The 18,891-nt window shown below is 45.0% G+C and overlaps 4 protein-coding genes across 12 annotated transcripts in view; 3 read left to right on the forward strand and 1 right to left on the reverse strand.

Moving 5' to 3' along the window:
* GET3 (guided entry of tail-anchored proteins factor 3, ATPase) overlaps positions 1 to 18,891 on the reverse strand; it is a 422,808-nt gene that overhangs the window by 312,245 nt on the left and 91,672 nt on the right. The window lies entirely within an intron of this gene.
* Positions 1 to 18,891, forward strand: part of LOC126942481 (zinc finger protein 44) — a 414,080-nt gene that overhangs the window by 98,259 nt on the left and 296,930 nt on the right. For 6 of the 9 annotated variants that reach the window (XM_050770086.1, XM_050770080.1, XM_050770085.1 and 3 more), the window contains exons 1-4: positions 4,577 to 4,652; positions 11,502 to 11,628; positions 12,895 to 12,955; positions 14,412 to 15,408. The exons of 1 other annotated variant lie outside the window; for it this stretch is intronic. In XM_050770086.1, coding sequence (XP_050626043.1) covers positions 4,650 to 4,652; positions 11,502 to 11,628; positions 12,895 to 12,955; positions 14,412 to 15,408 — 1,188 coding nt within the window. In that variant the 5' untranslated portion in view covers positions 4,577 to 4,649. Of the gene's footprint in view, positions 1 to 4,576; positions 4,653 to 4,710; positions 4,799 to 11,501; positions 11,629 to 12,894; positions 12,956 to 14,411; positions 15,409 to 18,891 lie in introns of those variants that run through there. 2 more of the 9 variants (XM_050770087.1, XM_050770088.1) reach the window with 2 other exon arrangements.
* The window catches only part of LOC126942563 (zinc finger protein 799), a 103,556-nt gene that overhangs the window by 42,732 nt on the left and 41,933 nt on the right, over positions 1 to 18,891 (forward strand). The gene's annotated exons all lie outside the window — the stretch shown is intronic.
* ZNF20 (zinc finger protein 20) overlaps positions 4,431 to 18,891 on the forward strand; it is a 201,259-nt gene continuing 186,798 nt past the window's right edge. Inside the window, exon 1 of the mRNA XM_050770327.1 lies at positions 4,431 to 4,652. Within this exon, the coding sequence (XP_050626284.1) occupies positions 4,431 to 4,652 (222 nt within the window). The remainder of the gene's footprint in view (positions 4,653 to 18,891) is intronic.

The raw sequence follows: 18,891 nt of genomic DNA on the forward strand, positions 1-18,891 counted from the left end.
CATTTTTAAAAGCCTTTTTCCAGAAAGGAAAATAAAATGGCCAGACAGCGTGGCTCACACCTATAATCCCAGCAGTTTGGGAGGCCAAGGTGGGTGGATCATCTGAGTCTAAGAGTTTAGACCAGCCTGGCCAACATGGTGAAACCCTATCTTTACAAAAAAAATACAAAAATTAGCCAGGCATGGTGGGACATGCCTGCAGCCTCTTGGGAGGCTGAGGTAGGAGGATCACTTGAGCCCAGGAGGTTGAGGCTGCAGTGAGCCATGATGGCATTACTGCATTCCAGTGCAGGTGACAGAGCGAGAGCCTGTCTCAAACAACAAAAAACAAACAAAGCTAACTTGTGGTAGGGGGTGACATTAATATTCACACATCCTTTCCCTGGTGCAGATTTCTCAGGGTTGTGCTGAGACCTCCAGTATTTACAGCAGGTAATGGTCACTTAGAATATTGTCTGTACCCTCACTAAGCAGGTAGTGACACAGGTTAAGAAGAACAGAAGCAAATAAAATGGATGTGTGCTCACCCAAGACATTATCTGGGAAGACTGTTTCAAATGAATAAATGAAATTCTGGGCATGAGAACAGCAGTTGAATTCAACCTGGGCCAGTTTGCTTAAAAGGAAAAAGTATTTATATAATGCTTAGGATTTAGATACAGATATGACTGAGTGGGTCAATGGTGTGGGCTGGGGTTGAGAGGGGGTTTCAAATGGATAAATGGGACATGTCCATCTCCAGGCACAGAGCACATGATGTCAACCCTGAACTGTGAAGGTCAGGGAGTGACTAAAGCCAAGGAGAGGGGAGAGCTCACATTTAATTAGTCGTTTTACACAACAGTTTGTTAAGGTAAAAATAATAGTTTGTTAGCATGTTTGTTTCTCAAAGGAATATTTACCAGTTGGTTTTGTTTGTTTTTGAGATGGAGTCTCGCTCTGTTGCCCAAGCTGGAGTGCAATGGTGCGATCTCAGGTCACCGCAACCTCTGCCTCCTTGGTTCAAGCAATTCTCCTGCCTCAGCCTCCTGAGTAGCTGGGATTACAGGCATACACCACCATGCCCGGCTAATTTTTAGTATTTTTAGTAGAGACGGGGTTTCACCGTGTTGGTCAGGCTGGTCTTGAACTCGTGACCTTGTGATCTGCCTGCCTCGGCCTCCCAAAGTGTTGGGATTGCAGGCATGAGCCACCGCACCGGGACTTGTTTTGTTTTAGAGGAAGAGGATCTCCCCATGTTGCCCAGGTGGCCAATTCCTGGGTTCAAGCAATCCTCCTGCCTCCCAAAGTGCAGGGATTACAGGCCCAAGGCACCATGCCCAGTGTATTTACCAGTTTCCAAATCCCTATTAAATATCTTATATATATATTTTTCCTCTACTTTATATATAAACACAGGAAGAAATGCAAGACTCTGCCAATTTTTTATTCAAACAATGGAATTGAGGGTCTTTGTCTCAGTTAACTCATCAGTGCTGGTGAGAAGCAAGTGAAGACTCTTACAGAGGCCATGGGGAACGTTCCCTTTTGCCCCATGATGTTTTGCTGAATTAATTGGAGAGAAGGCAGATTAATTGGAGGAAAAGCATACAAATTTTGTTTAACGTATATATCTGGGAAGCTTCAGAATAAAGACCCAGAGATAAAAAGGAACTTGTTCATTTTTATGCTTAGGCTTAACAATGTATGGATAGGCTGGGCGCGGTGGCTCACGCCTGTAATCCCAGCACTTTGGGTGTCCGAGGCGGGTGGATCACGAGGTCAGGAGATCAAGACCATCCTGGCTAACATGGTGAAACCCCGTCTCTACTAAAAATACAAAAAACTAGCCGGGCGTGGTGGCGGGCGCCTGTAGTCCCAGCTACTCGGAGGCTGAGGCAGGAGAATGGCGTGAACCTGGGAGGCGGAGCTTGCAGTGAGCCGAGATCGCGCCACTGCACTCCAGCCTGGGTGACACAGCGCGAGACTCCGTCTCAAAAAAAAAAAAAAAAAAAAAAAAAAAAAAAACAATGTATGGATAGCCATGTAGAAATGTGATTAGACCGAAAGAGTATGATCCAATGCTAACAGACTGAGTGGGGCAACCCATCAAGGCCTGTGTGTCTAGATTGTTCTTGGCCTTTCTGAACACGCATTCCTTCCTTCTGGGTATGAGGCAAGACCCACTCTGAAATGGAAGGTCTTATGACCTACAGTAAGCTTGTCCAACCCATGGCGCAGGACGGCTTTGGATGCAGCCCAACACAAATTCATGATCTGTCTTAAAACATTAGGATTTTTTTTTTTTTTTTTTTTGCTACTTTTTAAAAAACTCATCAGCTATTGTTAGTGTTAGTGTATTTTATATGTGGCCTAAGACGATTCTTCTTCCAATGTGGAACCCCCAGGGCCACCCCTGACCTACAATTAATTTGTTGGACAGTTAATTTGCTTATGGCCAGTTTTTACACAGAAAGGACAATGGAAAGTTAGAGTAATATGTTTTGATTTTATGCCTGGATTTAGGGGAAAAGGATTCTGGATTCTATGACCCACTTTGGAGAAGAGAGATTCTCGTTTCTATTGCTAGCCTTGGTTAGAAAAGTAGGACTAAGAGTTCCAAAAATGGGACTGTTTTTCCTCTGCCCTCTGCGGAGAAAAAACTTTTGCTTCTGAGGCTTCTTCCAAGGTCTTCTTTTTGGGGTATTGTTTTCTGAGCCCCAACCACCTAGATTGGGCAGCAGAGTTTGAACCAGTGACTCTACGCTGAACCCATTCTGAAGGTTGCAAAGGGAGGCAAATAGAGCCCCCTTTGGCGCTTCCTCCGCAGCCTGTGCTCGCCTGCACGTAGGCCGAAGCTGCGCATAGAATCAGAACTTAACATTTATATGTAGGCCGGGCATGGTGGCTCACGCCTGTAATCCCAGCACTTTGGGAGGCCGAGGCGGGCGGATCAGGAGGTCAGGAGATCGAGACCATCCTGGCTAACACGGTGAAACCCCGTCTCTACTAAAAATACAAAAAATTAGCTGGGCGTGGTGGGCGTAGCGGGTGCCTGTAGTCCCAGCTACTCGGGAGGTTGAGGCAGGAGAATGGCGTGAACCCGGGAGGCGGAGCTTGCAGTCAGCGGAGATCGTGCCACTGCACTCCAGCCTGGGCGACTGAGACTCTGTCTCAAAAAAAAAAAAAAAAAAAAAAAAAAAAAAAAAAAAAAAAAATTATATGTTAGGAAAATCTGGGTAAAGGGTTGATTACTTTGACAGTTTATGTAGGTCAGTGCCTTAAACTAACTTTTTTTTTTTTTTTTTTTTTTTGAGACCAGGTCTCACTCTGTAACCCAGGCTGGAATGCCATGGCTGCAATCTCGGCTCACTGCAACCTCCGCCTCCCAGGTTCAAGTGATTCTCCTGCCTCAGCCTCCCCAGTAGCTGGGATTACAGGTGCCCGCCACCACGCCCAGCTAATTTTTGTACTTTTAGTAGAGATGGGGTTGCACCATGTTGGCCAGGCTGGTCTCCAACTCCTGACCTCAGGTGATCCACCGGCCTCGGCTTCCCAAAGTGCTGGATTACAGGCGTGAGCCACCACGCTGGGCCCTTAAACTAACTTTACATGAAACTTTCCTGCTGGTGAAAATGCACGTCTTGACAGAGGGAGTATTTCCACACTCTGCAGAGGGCACAGGGAAGTATGTTGAGCTCCCAGAGTCAAATCCTTCAGTGTCCCAGTCTTATCACCAGGTTTTGGTTCACTCTGGGGTTCCATTTCAACAGTCAAGAGGCTGGCTGCCAAGTCTGGGAATATTTTTAGCCTCCTGAATGGGACGTTTGCTTGTGAAGTATGAGGGCAGCAGGCTGCTTATCTGCCCTAGTTCAAGTTTTTGCTTTTTTTTTTCTGTTTTGATTCATTTTTGTTTCGATTCATTCATTCATTTATTGCTGCCGTATGATTTCAGTTCTTCTACACATTTGATACTTTAATATCGTTCTTGACCTGTTTTTATTTCCTTGGCTGAAAATGAGTAGATTGAGATGCAAGGTGAGAGAGGAAGGCTTGACCTTGCTGCCAAGAGTCTCATCCTCAAATCCTGACGCCCGGTGGACATCAGGCCCCCCTCCTGCTGCTGTGTGGCCTGTGTGGCCTTGGGCTTCCCTCTGCTCTAAGGCCAGGGGAATGGCTCCACCGGACCGTGAGTCTGGGATTCCCTGCAAAACACTTGTGACTCCTCCAGGAGGAAAAGGCAGTAAGGGCCCGCTGAGTACGGGCAGGTAATTCTGCATAAATGCAAATGTTCCCTGGAAGGGATCAGGACACAGCTCTGGGAGGAAGCCTGCCCTGTCAAGGGCTGTGCCTGGAACTCGTTCATCGTGCTCTACTCAGCACTGCGTGATCGCTTCTTCTGTCACTCAGTGCCCAAGGGGCTGGACCTGGAGCCCTATCCAATCAGAGCCATGGGGCGAGGTCGTAGGAATTGTCAATCAGGCGCGCGGCTGGGAAGAGGGTGCGAGGTTCAAAGAACCCGCGGCGTCTTCTCCACGCCCCTGCGCTCAGCTCTAGCTTCGGTCACTGAGAGACGCCCTGGAAAGTCTGTGGCGGCCTCTGTCACACTGGGACCCCCACTGGCAGCGGGAAGCAGAGGGACGACCCTGGAACATCCCGGAAGCCGGGAAATGGTGCGTGTGCGTGGTCAGGTGTCCCCAAAGTGGGGAAAGGCTGGTTGGAACCGTCCAGAACCCGCTGCGGCGAAACCCGGGCCTCCGCTGCCGTCAGCTCCGGGGTCTGGGACCTGAGTTTCCCTGGCGCAGCTCTGCTCTGCAGGGTGAGGCTGGGCCGGCAGCCGGGACCCCGGGCGTCCTGTCCTCGGAGCCCTCTCTGGGCAGCTCCACACCCGCAGCCCCGCGTCTCCCCAAGATTCGGGGAGGGTCATGGAAGGGTCATGGGGGGAATCCCCACTCGTATGTGGGGTTCGTGCATGGGAGGAGCTGTGATCTGTGGGATCCTCAGTCTCTGTTTTCTTCCCAAAGAGGACCGGTTTCCCTCTGAGTCTTCAAAGGCAGCTGTCTAATGCCTTATCTTGTCCCCTCACCCTAACTCCTGGGGCTGGCAGTAAATCCCTAGATTTCCAGATTTCGCCCTGCATTTCAAAAAGCTGATTTCTCTCTGTCACAGGGGAACGACTGCTATCTGGGCTGGTAACGCTGGGGTAAAATAATTTTTACCGAGACAGTTGTAGGTAGAGTTATTAGCGAAAGTAGGAAAATCCGTTGCAAGGGAGGCCATGGGAAGCCTGCAGGAGAGAAACCGAGGCTTGTGGGCGATGTTATAGAATGGAACTTGGACTGATTGATGGTGCCAAGGCAGCAGGGAGCTTAACTCGCATTCCTCTGTCAGCCCCGGTGTTTGATAAATTGAGGCGTTTGATGGTGAGCAGGAAGTCTGTGAATTAAGTGCGTTATCTGGGCAAGAAGGCCATGTCTTGGGCCATGTGTCTTGGGCCATAAAGAAAGACATGTACAGGAGTTCCAGACCAGCCTGGCCAAGATGGCGAAACCCCTTCTCTAGTGAAAATACAAAAATTAGCCGCACATGGTGGCACATGCCTGTAATCCCAGCTACTCGAGAGGCTGAGGCAGGAGAATCGCTTGAACCCATGAGGCGGCGGTTGCAGTGAACTGAGATCGCGCCACTGCACTCCAGTCTGGGTGACAGAGGGAGACTCCGTCTCAAAAAGAAAAAAAAGAAAAAAAGAAAAGAAACAAAGTTAGACCTGTAACTTACCTGCATTCTCTTTTGTTTAAATTCTCTGGACATGAAGATAGGCAGATTTATAGCTTATTTGCTTTATCTTTCTGCTTTCCCCTGTTCCCCTTAGCCTTTCCCTAATTAAGACTTTAACAGCCTTTTCCCCTGTTCCCCTTAACCTTTTCCCTAATTAAGACTCCACACTGTTCTCAGTTCACAGCAACATAATGAACTCTTTGTCCCCCAGGCTGTATTTCAAACAAATGCAGTATTTTAACTGTCATTTTTTTCCCCCAGGCAGCAATATATGACTCTTTTTTAGAAGATACAATTTTTGTTTGTGAATATTTCATATGTGAGAATGCAGAGAATAACCACCTGTCAGGTGGTTTAACCACTCCGCTGTAAAAACGAACAAGAAAAATGTCTGCGCCTCTCCTCCTTTTATCTTCCCTGGGCACAGGCACATTATCTGAATGTGTCTGGGTTGAGGTTCCCCTTTGGAAACCACTGGCTGATGAGTCCTGAGCCCACACTATCTTCTCGGGGTGCTGGCTTTGATAACTGCCTGGGACTGGCACCAAGTGGATACAGCAGCCTTGTCTTGGAGGGTAGTGAATATCAGCCCCTGGGTCACTCCTCCCAGAGGACAACCTGAGATGCAGGGCTGGGGCCTCCCAGGGGAAGAGCTGGATGCTCTGTGGTGGGAGGATATCCCTGGTATCCTCTTGTAAAAAGTTAAGCCCTGGGATACTCAATTTTCTCACCCCAAGCCCAGTTTTCTTCTTAGAGACATGGCTGGTCAGACACTCAGTTGCTGGTATTGAGGGGGTAAAATAGAAATCATTCCCATCCTTTGAATTCTTTTAGACTAGTGAAGCAAGAAAAACTATCCGAAAGGTCAAGGATAACTTACCCCAGTGAGGTGGTGCAAGAGCCTGAAAGTACACAGTGCGGTGTCTGGTGGTTGGGGGTGGGGAGTAGTCCCTGAGCACTTCAGTGAGCAGCTTGGGGGTGGGGGATGTCCCAGGTGACAGGAGGACCTGACCTAACCCTTGAATGAGACTTGTCTGTGTTCCAGTCAGCACTGCCCCTCCCCGGGGTTGTCAACCTTGAAAAGATTTGTTCACTCATTTCTGTTCAGTTTTTTCTTAACTATAAAATGCGTTCTATCATTAGAGATTGATAGAGAAGATAAGATGTTCCTAAAGGGACAAGAGAGAGTTGGATTTCAGAAAACAAATTATATACATCTAGTCCTATCTGCCTTTTAAAAATTCTTGTTTACTTTTCTGTCATACTACACAGAGCCTGTGTAGTAAGTTTCCCAGGTCTGTTTTGTTGTTGTTGTTGTTGTTGTTGTTTAGTTTTTTAATTGGGTTATCTCAAATAGAATTTCAGGGCTTAGCAGAGAAAATGCTACCAGGAAAAATAAATTGGAAAAAACTTTCTTTCATGATGACTACAGAAAAATGAATACTGTCTCAAGGCTCTTAAAATACTTTTTCTGGTATGAGAAAGGTAGAACCACATTCAAAATGGAAGCTGAGGTAATAGAGTGAATAAAAATTCATGAAAACAAGCAGATCTGTAATTAGTTGATTATTGTATATGGAGGTGTTAGGCAGAAGATTGATTATTCTCCTGGAGATAAGAATTTGTCCCTGTTCTTTGGGTTGAAGTGGCTGTCATTTGTATCACTGCCTGGCAATACCTGCTGTGCCATAGTTTCTCATATGTTAAATAGATGCTTGTGTTCCAGAATTTGCCGTTTTCCGCTGGGCTTTGTACCCATCACTTTGCTAACACCATACTCTCCTGATTACTGTAGACTTCAAAACCTTGATGTGTGGTAGAGAAAGGGCTTCCCTGTCTTAATTACATAGGGTTGCTCTACTAGATTGCCATAAACTGCATGCCTTAAACAACATTCGTTCATTTCTCAAACGGGTAGAGGCTGGGAATCCAAATTCAAGTAGGTCAGATCTCTGGTTAGGGCCCGCTTCCAGGTTTAAAGATGGCAGTCTTCCCCTTATGTCCTTACATAGCGGAGATATGTCTGTAATGTCTATTTTTGGTACTAGGGCAATGTTGGCCTTATAACATCAATTAGAAAGTATTACCTCTGGGCCGGGCGCGGTGGCTCACGCCTGTAATCCCAGCACTTTGGGAGGCCGAGGCGGGCGGATCACAAGGTCAGGAGATCGAGACCACGTTGAAACCCCGTCTCTACTAAAAATACAAAAAATTAGCCGGGCGCGGTCGTGGGCGCCTGTAGTCCCAGCTACTCGGGAGGCTGAGGCAGGAGAATGGCGTGAACCCGGGAGGCAGAGCTTGCAGTGAGCCGAGATCGCACCACTGCACTCCAGCCTGGGCGACAGAGCGAGACTCCGTCTCAAAAAAAAAAAAAAAAAAAAAAAAAGAAAGTATTACCTCTGTGCTGGGCGCAGTGGCTCACACCTGTAATCCCAGCACTTTGGGAAGCCGAGGTGGGTGGATCACCTGAGGTCAGCAGTTCAAGACCAGCCTGGCCAACATGGTGAAACCCTGCTTCTGTTTTCTGGAAGACATTGTAGAGAATTGGTATCATTTCTTCCATAAGTATTTGCCATAAATCACCAGTGAAACCATCCTTGCCTGTTCCTTTTTCTTGGGATATTTATCATTTATTGATTCAATTTCTTCAATAGATGTAGGCCTATTCATATTACTTGGTGTTACTTTTATGAGTTTTGGTAGACTGTGTCTTTTATGAAATGGGTCCATTCCATGTAATTTATCAAATATGTGGCCAGTTGTTTCTAATATTCTTTCATGGTTCTCTTAATGTCCATAGGGTTAGTAGTGATGGCCTCTCTTTTTTCTGTGTTAACTTTGCTGTGGGCTTATCAATTTTACAGATCTTTTCAGAGAATCATCTGTTGGTTTGTTGATGTTTTGTTTTGTTTTGTTTTGTTTTGTTTTTTTGAAATGAAGTCTTGCTCTGTCGCCCAGGCTGGAGTGCAGTGACGTCATCTCGGCTCACTGCAACCTCCGCTTCCTGGGTTCAAGCGTTTCTCCTGCCTCAGCTACTGGGTTACAGGCATGTGCCACCAAGCGTGGCTAATTTTTATGTTTTTAGAGGACGGGGTTTCACTATGTTGGCCAGACTGGACTCAAACTCCTGACCTCATGATCTGCTCGCGTTGGCCTTCCAAAGTGCTGGGATTACAGGCATGAGCGACCGCGCCTGGCCTTGATGTGTGCCTTAATTACAATCTGTTGTCCCAAGTAGTTGCAGGCTATTTGTGTATTTTGCACCATTTTTCAGCATTTCTTATGTTTGACCCTAACTGGATTCCACTGTAGATGAAATAGAAAAGAGAGCCTTGTTTCACACCTTCTGATCATCCCCAGAATGATTGGAAAATACAAAGACAATAATTTGTGAATAACATCTGATCTGCTTTCTCTAGAATAGTGACCAGAGTTCCACACTGGGATCTCAGGCTGCTGTCTTCAAGACTGGCACAGAGGTGGGGAGTGACTGGGCCAAGGACAAATAAAAACTCCACAAGGGTTTTCTACCATTTTTTCACTTTTATTTATCTATTTGTTTATCTCTTTGTTAATGATATGGGGTGCTGAATATTGTAGTTTCAAAATCCTTTATCTGTTTTTGAAAAACTGTCACTTTGTTGGTCAGAGGGTTTTTTGTTTGTTTGTCTGTTTGTTTGTTTGTTTGTTTTTGAGACGGAGTTTCGCTCTTGTCAACCAGGCTGGAGTGCAATGGCGCAGTCTTGGCTCACTGCAACCGCCACCTCCTGGGTTCAAACAATTCTCCTGCCTCAGCCTCCCAAATAACTGGGATTAGAGGCATGCGCCACCACACCTGGCTAATTTTGTATTTTTAGTAGAGATGGGGTTTCTCCATGTTGGTCAGGCTGGTCTCGAACTCCTGACCTCAGGTGATCCACCTACCTCGGCCACCCAAAGTGCTGGGATTACAGGTGTGAGCCACCGCGCTCAGCCAGTGAGAAGGTTTGTTTGTTTGTTTTTTGTTTCTGTTTTTGCTTTTTTTAAAAAATCATTTTTAGATGTTTGTGACTTCTATTAGATTTGGTAATGTAATTTTATTTATTTTTTTTGAGACAGAATCTCACTATATTGCCATTGCTGGAATGCAGTGGCTCAATAATGGTTCACTACAGTCTTCATGTCCTGGGCTCAGGTGATCCTCCCACCTCAGCCTCCCCATTAACTGGGACTACAGGCATACCACCATGCCTGGCTAATATTTTTTGTATTTTTTTTGCAGAGACAGGGTTTCGCCCTGTTGCCCAGGCTGGTCTCAAACTCCTGGGCCCAAATGGTCCATCTGCCCTGGCCTCTCAAAGTGCTGAGATTACAGGCATGAGCCATGGTGCCCAGCTGGTAGTGTAATTTTTAGTTATTTAGGTCTGTTTTAGTTATTTAGGGAATCTTATAAATATTCATGAGAGATAACATTGAGTTCTTTTCTAATAATACAGTCTCCCATTGCCCTTCTTTCCTTCTCCTTTGACATTACCCAATAAGATGTTCAAAATTTTTCCACTGGAATGGTGAAATATCTTTTATTATTTGTCATGCTTAACTACATTTGATCTAGAGGAAACCAGTTACCAGCTTCCAGATTTTCTGTTAGTATAATCCCAGAGGATGTGCCAAATCCTCCAACTAACAAGTTGCAAAAAAACGTGAAATTTTATCTACCAGGCTCTCTCATTAGAGACCCAGTGCCTATAGTGTTTTTTGCTGGCTGGTTTAGTCTGTTTTTTGTTGCTTAAGAATAATCTGAATCTGGATAATTTATAAGGAACAATATTTGTTTTTTACTGTTGTGGAGGCTGGGAAGTCCAGGGTTAAGCCTGGGCGTCTGGTGAAAACCTTCTTGCTGGTGGGGACTCTGCAGAGTTCCTAGATGGCACAAAGCATTACATGGCAACGGCTGAAGTACCTAACTCGGGTCTCTTCCATCTTATAAGGACACTAGTCCCCTTCCTGAGGTAATTTACTTATTCATTAAGCCATTGATCCATGAATAGATTAACTTATTCATGAGGTCTGAACCTTCAAGACTCAATCACCTTTTCGATCCCCACCTTTTATTACTCCCACTTTGCAGATTAACTTTCAACATGTGTTTTGGAGGTGACAACCATTCAAACTTAGCAGTGGCTGATCACATACACTCCCTCTGCTGAGTTTGTAAGATTCTAAACTCTCAGAACATAGGAGTTAAGAAAATAATATACTTTTTGCATAAACAGTTTAGATACAATCAAGCCCTGTTATTAGTTACATTGGTGGGGCACTCCCTAAATCCAGTTCCTAGACACCATAAAAGGTCCAACTTTGAGAATAAGAATTTTTAAGGACATGTAGTCTCAGGACTGCTAATGGTGGCTCTCTTCTGCACAATCAGTAGTAGGACTTTGTCAGTAGGACTTTGACAAGAACTGCAACCCAATACAGGAATAGACATTAGGGTGATCCAGGCAATAAGACTCATTTAACTCACCAAGAAGAAACCTGTTCCTATTTACCTGTTTGGTAAAGTAACTTTACCAAACATGTTGAATTCTACCATCAAAATGGCTGTGTGGGAGAAAGTGAGTGTAGAGAGAATATGAGCGAGTTTACTATGTCATTGAATAAATGCTTGAAAAGCACAGCATCATATGAAGTTTATGAATTGAGTATAGCTTTTTCAGTACTGTCACTCAACCTTTCTCCTCTATCTATGTGGAATGTTTCAGGACACAGTGGCCTTTGAGGATGTGGCTGTGAACTTCACCCAGGAGGAATGGGCTTTGTTGGGTCCATCACAGAAGAATTTGTACAGATATGTGATGCAAGAAACCATCAGGAACCTGGACTGTATAAGTAAGGATGGTATCATGTCTTCACTTAATCAATTACAGACATTTGTTTCATGGTCATCAGTGCTGTTCAATGATTTGAAATATGGAAAGGGCATATGATGGACTCTTGAACAACACAGAATTCAGAGGTGACAGCCCTGAAAGAAGTACTTCCTCATATAATTTTTTGTCCACCACAGCTTAGGTAGCCATTGACCAGCAGCCTTACTGGTAACATAAGCAGTTGATTGGCTGGGCACGATGGCTCACGCCTATAATCCCAGCACATTGGGAGGCCAAGGCAGGCGGATCACGAGGTGAGGAGTTCGAGACCAGCCTGACCAACATGGTGAAACCCCGTCTCTACTAAAAATACAAAAGTTAGCCAGGCATGGTGGCGTGTGCCTATAATCCCAGCTACTCAGGAGGATGAGGCAGCAGAATCACTTGAGCCCAGGAGGCAGAGGTCGCAGTGAGCCGAGATCATGCCACTGCACTCCAGCCTGGGAGACACAGCGAGAATCCCTCTCAAAAAAATAAAATAATAAAATAAAATTGATTAATCCATATTAATCCATATATTGTAAGTCATGTATTACATACTTTATTCTCACAATAAAGTGAGCTAGAGAAAGAAAATACTGATAAGAAAATCATAAAGAAGAGAAACTATATTTACTATTCATTAAGTGGAGGTAGATGATTAGAAGGTCTTTATCCTCATCTTTACATTGAGAAGGCTAAATAAGAGGAGGGATTGATCTTGATCTAGATCCCTAAGATCTTGGTGTCTTAGGGATAGCAGAGACTGAAGAAAATTCATATATAGGTGGAGCTGTGCAGTTCAAACATGTGTTGTTAAAGAATCAACTGTAAGGCCGGGTACAGTGGCTCATGTCTCTAATCCCAGCACTTTGGGAGGCCGAGGTGGGAAGATCACTTGAGGTCAGGAGTTCAAGACCAGCCTGGCCAACATGGTGAAACCCCGTCTCCAATAAAAATACAAAAATTAGCTGGGTGTGGTGGCAGGCACCTGTAGTCCCAGTTACTCAGGAGGCTGAAGCAGGAGAATCGCTTGAACCTGGGAGGTGGAGGTTGCCGTGAGCTGAGATCGTGCTAGTGCACTCCAGCCTGGGCAACAGAGTGAGACTCTGCCTCCACCCCCAAACTGTACAGAATTAACTGTAGTTTGATGAATGAATCATGTATGATTGCAGTATATGTAAAATCTTAGTGTTTTATATAATTTTATAATAATTTATAGTGATTTTCTGGGTCTACCTTTTAGGAAAGATATGGGAAGGCCAGAATACTGAAGATCAGAAGAAAAATCCTAGGAGAAATCTAAGGTAATTTGCACTCACAGGAGAAAGTTATGTTTCTGAAGTGATTCTCAGAATGAAAGGAAATTTTAAAAACAAAATGAACAAGCCCAGCTTAAATTTATTTTTTAATTTTTAAAATTATTATTATTATTATTATTTTTAGTCAGGGCCTTGCATTGTTGCCCAGGCTGGAGTCCAGTGATATGATCTTGGCTCACTGCAGCCTCAACCTCCCAGGTTCTTGTGACCCTCCCACCAGAGCCTCCTGAGTAGCGGGGACTACACCTGCACGCCACCACACCTGGTTAATTTTTGTATTTTTTGTAGAGACAGGGTTTTGGCATGGTTCTCAGGCTGGTCTTGAATTCCTGCGCTCAAGCAATCTGCCTGCCTTGGCCTCCCCAAATGCCAGGATTACAGGCGTAAGTCACTGCACCAGCCTAAATTTATTTAGTCTTTAAAAATTTCCTCCTAAAACATATTCGAAGAATTTACATATGAGGCTGGACATGGTGGCTCATGCCTGTAATCCCAGCACTTTCGGAGGCTGAGGCAAGCAGATTACTTGAGGTCAGGAGTTTGAGACCAGCCTGGCCAACATAGCGAAACCCTTTCTCTACAAAAGTATAAAAGTTAGCCGATCATGGTGGTGTGCACCTTTAACCCCAGCTGCTTGGGAGGCTGAGGCAGGAGAATTGCATGAACATAGGAGGCGAAGGTTGCAGTGAGCCAAGATTGCACCATTGCACTCCAGCCTGGCGACACAGCAAGACTCCGTCTCAAAAAAAAAAAAAAAAAAAAAAAAAAAAATTAGCCAAGTGTGTTGGTGCACACCTGTAGTTCCAGCTACTCATGAAGCTGAAGTAGGTAGATCATTTGAGTTCAGGAGGTCAAGGCTGCATGAACCATCATCCTGCTACTGCACTCCAGCATGGGTGACAGAGCAAGATCCTGTTTCAAAAAATAAATTAATTAATTAAAAGAAAACACAAAAACCCTGCTGGTGTTGGGTTGTCTTGCATAGCCTTCAGTTCATTCATGTTCAAACAGGGCATGGAGCCTACACTTTGCATGGTAATGTTAAAAAGGTATATCTGACTAGGTGCAGTGACTCACATCTGTAATCCCAGCACTTTGGGAGGCCAAGGCAGGTGGATCATGAGGTCAGGAGTTTGAGAACAGCCTGGTCAACATGGTGAAACCCCATCTCTACTAAAAATACAAAATTAGCTGGGCGTGGTGGCGTGTGCCTCTAATCCCAGCTACTTGGGAGGTTGAGGCAGGAGAATTGCTTGAACCCGGGAGGAAGAGGTTGCAGTGAGCCGAGATCATGCCACTGCACTCTAGCCTGGGTGACAGAGCAAGACTCCATCTCAGGAAAAAAAAAAAAAAGGAAAGAAAAAGTATATCTGATACCTATTAATACACATAAAATCATTTAGAAACAACTATTTAGCAACGTACTTCTCATTTTTTATAGATGTCATATGTTAGAGAGATTCAGTGAAAGTAAAGACAGTAGTCAATGTGGAGAAACATTTAGGCTGATTCGAGGTAGTATTGTGAACAACGGCATTTGTCCTGGAGAAGATCCATGTCAAAGCACCGAGTGTGAAGAAGTCATAATGGGTCATTTATCCCTTAATAGCCACATCAGAGTTGATGCTGGATACAAACCATGTGAGTATCAGGAATATGGCGAGAAGCCACATACACATAAACAACGTGGGAAAGCCTTCAGTTATCATCACTCCTTTCCGTCGCGTGGAAGGCCTCACACTGGAAAGAAACGCTATGAGTGTAAGGAATGTGGAAAAACCTTCAGTTCTCGTAGAAACCTTCGAAGACACATGGTAGTGCAAGGTGGAAACAGACCTTACAAATGTAAGTTGTGTGGGAAAGCTTTTTTTTGGCCCAGTTTATTGCGTATGCATGAAAGAACGCACACTGGAGAGAAACCATATAAATGTAAGCAGTGTTCTAAAGCCTTTCCTTTTTACAGTTCCTATCTAAGACATGAGAGAATGCACACTGGGGAGAAACCGTATGAATGTAAGCAGTGTTCTAAGGCCTTGCCTGATTCCAGTTCCTATGTAAGACATGAAAGAACTCACACTGGAGAGAAACCCTATGTATGTAAACAATGTGGGAAAGCCTTCAGTGTTTCCAGTTCCCTTCGAAGACACGAAACCACTCACAGTGCAGAGAAACCCTATGAGTGTAAGCAATGCAGGAAAGCATTTCATCATCTTGGAAGCTTTCAAATACACATGAAAAGACACACTGGAGATCGACCTCATAAATGTAAGATATGTGGGAAAGGCTTTGATCGTCCCAGTTTAGTTCGATATCATGAACGAATTCACACAGGAGAGAAACCCTATGAATGCAAGCAGTGTGGGAAAGCGTTATCTCATAGCTCAAGCTTTCGAAGACACATGATAATGCACACTGGAGGTGGACCTCATAAATGCAAGGTATGTGAGAAAGCCTTTGTTTATCCCAGTGTATGTCAGAGACACGAAAAGTCTCACAGTGGAGAGAAACCCTATGAATGCAAGCAGTGTGGGAAAGCGTTATCTCATAGCTCAAGCTTTCGAAGACATATGGTAATGCATACGGGAGATGGGCCGAATAAATGCAAGGTATGTGGGAAAGCCTTTGTTTATCCCAGTGTATGTCAAAGACATGAAAAGACTCACTGGAGAGAAACAATATGAATGTAAACAATGATAAAGTCTTCTATATTTCCAGTTCCCTTTGACATCATGAATAAACTTACACTGGACAGAAACCCTATAAATGTAAATGTGGGAAAGACTTTCATAATTTTTATTCCTTTCAAAATCATGAAACAACTCACACTGGAGAGATACTATATGAATGTAAGGAATGTGGGAAAGCAATCAATTTTTTAAAAATACCATTGTCAATATATAACAACTCACAGAGCAGAAAAACCCTGTGAGTGTAAAATATGTAAGGAAGCCATTCCCTTTGGTCATTTTGAAGCCTTCAGTCATTTTGGTAACTTAAAAGTACATGAGGCTGGACACAGTGGCTCACGCCTATAATCCCAGCACTTTGGGTGGGCAGATCGCTTGACCTCAGGAAGTTGAGACTAGCCTGGGCAAAATGGTGAAACTCTGTCCCTACAAAAAATAGAAAAATTAGCAGATGTGGTTGTATGCACCTGTAGTCCCAGCTACTTGGGAGGCTGGGGTGGGAAGATCTCTTGAACCCAAGGGGTGGGGGTAGCAGTGAGCCAAGACGCACTGCACTCCAGCCTGGGCAACAGAGCCAGACCCTGTCTCAAAAAAAAAAAAATACATGAAAGGATTAACTCTGGAGAGAAGTCATATGAATGTAAGAAATGTAGAAAAGCATTGAATTTTCTCAGGTCCTTGCGTAGACATAAAAGGACTCACTGGAGAGATACTCTATAAATGTGTGAAATGTGGGAAAATATTCTTTAATGTTATTTCATTTCAGATAGAAATAATTCTCATTGGAGATAAACCCTATGAATGTAAACACATAGTAAAGCCTTAATTAGCCTCAGTTTTTTTCAAATACAGTTATCCCCTAATATGTGCAGGAGATTGGTGCCACCACCCCCTGGGCATACCTAAATCCACACATGGCAAGTCCCTTTTTAAAAAAGACGTATTTGGGTTAGGCACAGTGACTCACATCTGTAATCCTAGCACTTAAGGAGTCCAAGGGAGGTGGATCACTTGAGCCCAGGAGTTAGAGGCCAGCCTGGGTAACATGGCAAAACCCTGTCTCTACAAAAGATACACAGATTAGCTGAGTGTGGTGGCATGTACCTGTAGTCCCAGCTACTAGGGAGGCTAAGGTGGGAGGATCGCTTGAGCCTGGGAGGCTGAGGTTCCAATGAGTCAAATCACATCAGTGCACTCTAGCATGGGCAACAGAATGAGATCCTGTCTGTAAAAATAAAAAATATTTACATATTTCTTTCTTTTTTTTTTTTTTTTGAGATGGAGTCTCACTCTGTTGCCCAGGCTGGAGTACAGTGGCGTGATCTTGGCTCACTGCAACCTCCACCTCCCGGGTTCAAGCAATTCTCCTGCTTCAGCCTCCCGAGTAGCTGGGATTATAGGTGCCTGCCCCCACGCCCAGCTAATTTTTGTACTTTTAGTAGAGACGAGGTTTCACCATGTTGGCCAGGCTGGTCTTGAACTCGTGACCTCAGGTAATCCACTCGCCTTGGCCTCCCAAAGCGTTGGTATTACAGGCGTGAGCCACCGCGCCCAGCATTGAAGTGCATTTCTAATAGACAAATAGTTTTAATTGCCTCTTCTTTTATTTTTCTGTTTAGAGATAGGGTCTCACTTTGTCACCAGGATAGAGTGCAGTGGCATGATCATAGCTCACTGGAACCTCGAACCTGGGCTCAAGGCATCCTCTTGCCTCAGCCTCCCAAGTAACTGGAACTGGAGACACACCCTGCCACACCTTGCTAATTTTTTCTTTTTTTTTTTAGAGATAGAGGTCTCACTATGTTGCCCAGGCTGGCCCCTCGCTCCTGGCCTCAAGCAATCCTCCAACCTCAGCCTCTGAAAGTGCTGGGATTGCAAGTGTGAGCCACTGTGCCCAGAGATATGTTTAATTCTTAGATGGTTTTAAAATTGCTGTATACTAAAGACCTTATGAAACATGACATGTTGGTATTTGTTGTGACTTTACCACTGGCCTCTTGGAGCAAAGGAAACCCTTCTTCTCCATCACTTTCAGCTCATCCCCGAGCAGGATGGGCTGACTGACAAGGGGGACCCTTTTGCTGCCTGCTAGTGCACACGCTTCCCTGAATCCCAGACTGAGCACATTGGTTGCCATGTGCAAGTGCTACAGCCTCAGCACGCTGCTGACCACACATGCATCCTCCTGATCAGTTCCCGTGAATGGCCATTCCTGCACTTCAGGAGCAGTGGGCCAGGCCATACCAGTGCTGGGAAGGCGGCCTCGCCCTGACCACATCATCTTCTTAAGGATGTCTCACTTGTCTCCTCTCCCAGTTCCAGCCCCAGCCCCTTGCTGCCCCTACCTGAGATGTTCTGTTAATTCAAATATCCCAGTGGTGAGGAATATGCAGTACCCTTATGGCTGGGTCAGGTTAAGGGGGAAACTTGTAAGACGCACTTCTGAAATTTCACAGGGAAGTATGGATCTTCAAATTCAGCTTCTGGTTCAGCAGGGTAGGGATGGAGTGTGAGAGTCCGCATTTCTAACTCTCTCCCACGTGTCATCGTGTTAGTCCATGGAACATAGTTAGAGTGCGGAGGTAATAAAAGACATGGTTAGATAGGCAGTAAGGTTACAGTTTTATAGGATAAGTTATACTTTTAAAGATAGGTTACACTTTTTTTTTTTTTTTTTTTGAGACAGAGTCTTACTCTGTCATCCAGGTTGGAGTGCAATGGCGCGATCTCGGCTCACTGCAACCTCCGCCTCCTGGATTCAAGTGATTCTCCTGCTTCAGCTTCCAGAGTAGCTGGCACTACAGGTGTCTGTCACCATTCCCGGCTAATTTTTGTATTTTTAGTAGAGACGGGGTTTCACCGTATTGGCCAGGCTGGTCTCGAACTCCTGACCTTGTGATCCGCCCATCTCGGCCTCCTAAAGTGCTGGGATTATAGGCATGAGCCATCGCACCCAGCCTTTTATAGGATTTTGAGCAGAGAGGTGATGTTTGGTTTGTGTTTGAAGAAGCTTACTCCTACTGGTGGGCAGAGAATAGATGGTAGAGGGGATCTGGGAGACCAGCTTAAAAGCTGTAGTTGTAGTTTCAAGAGAGGTTGTGCTGGCGTGGGTTAGGGTAATGTTAGCGGATATCGACAGAAGGTTGTGTATTGAGAAGTCTAGTTATGAACCCAAGCTGTGTTTTTGGAGCCAGGTTCCAGGGTGGGGAAAGGCCCCATCAATCCCACTATTTA

The sequence above is a fragment of the Macaca thibetana genome, chromosome 19 (genome assembly GCF_024542745.1).
Source record: "Macaca thibetana thibetana isolate TM-01 chromosome 19, ASM2454274v1, whole genome shotgun sequence".
NCBI classification, from domain to species: Eukaryota; Metazoa; Chordata; class Mammalia; order Primates; family Cercopithecidae; genus Macaca; species Macaca thibetana.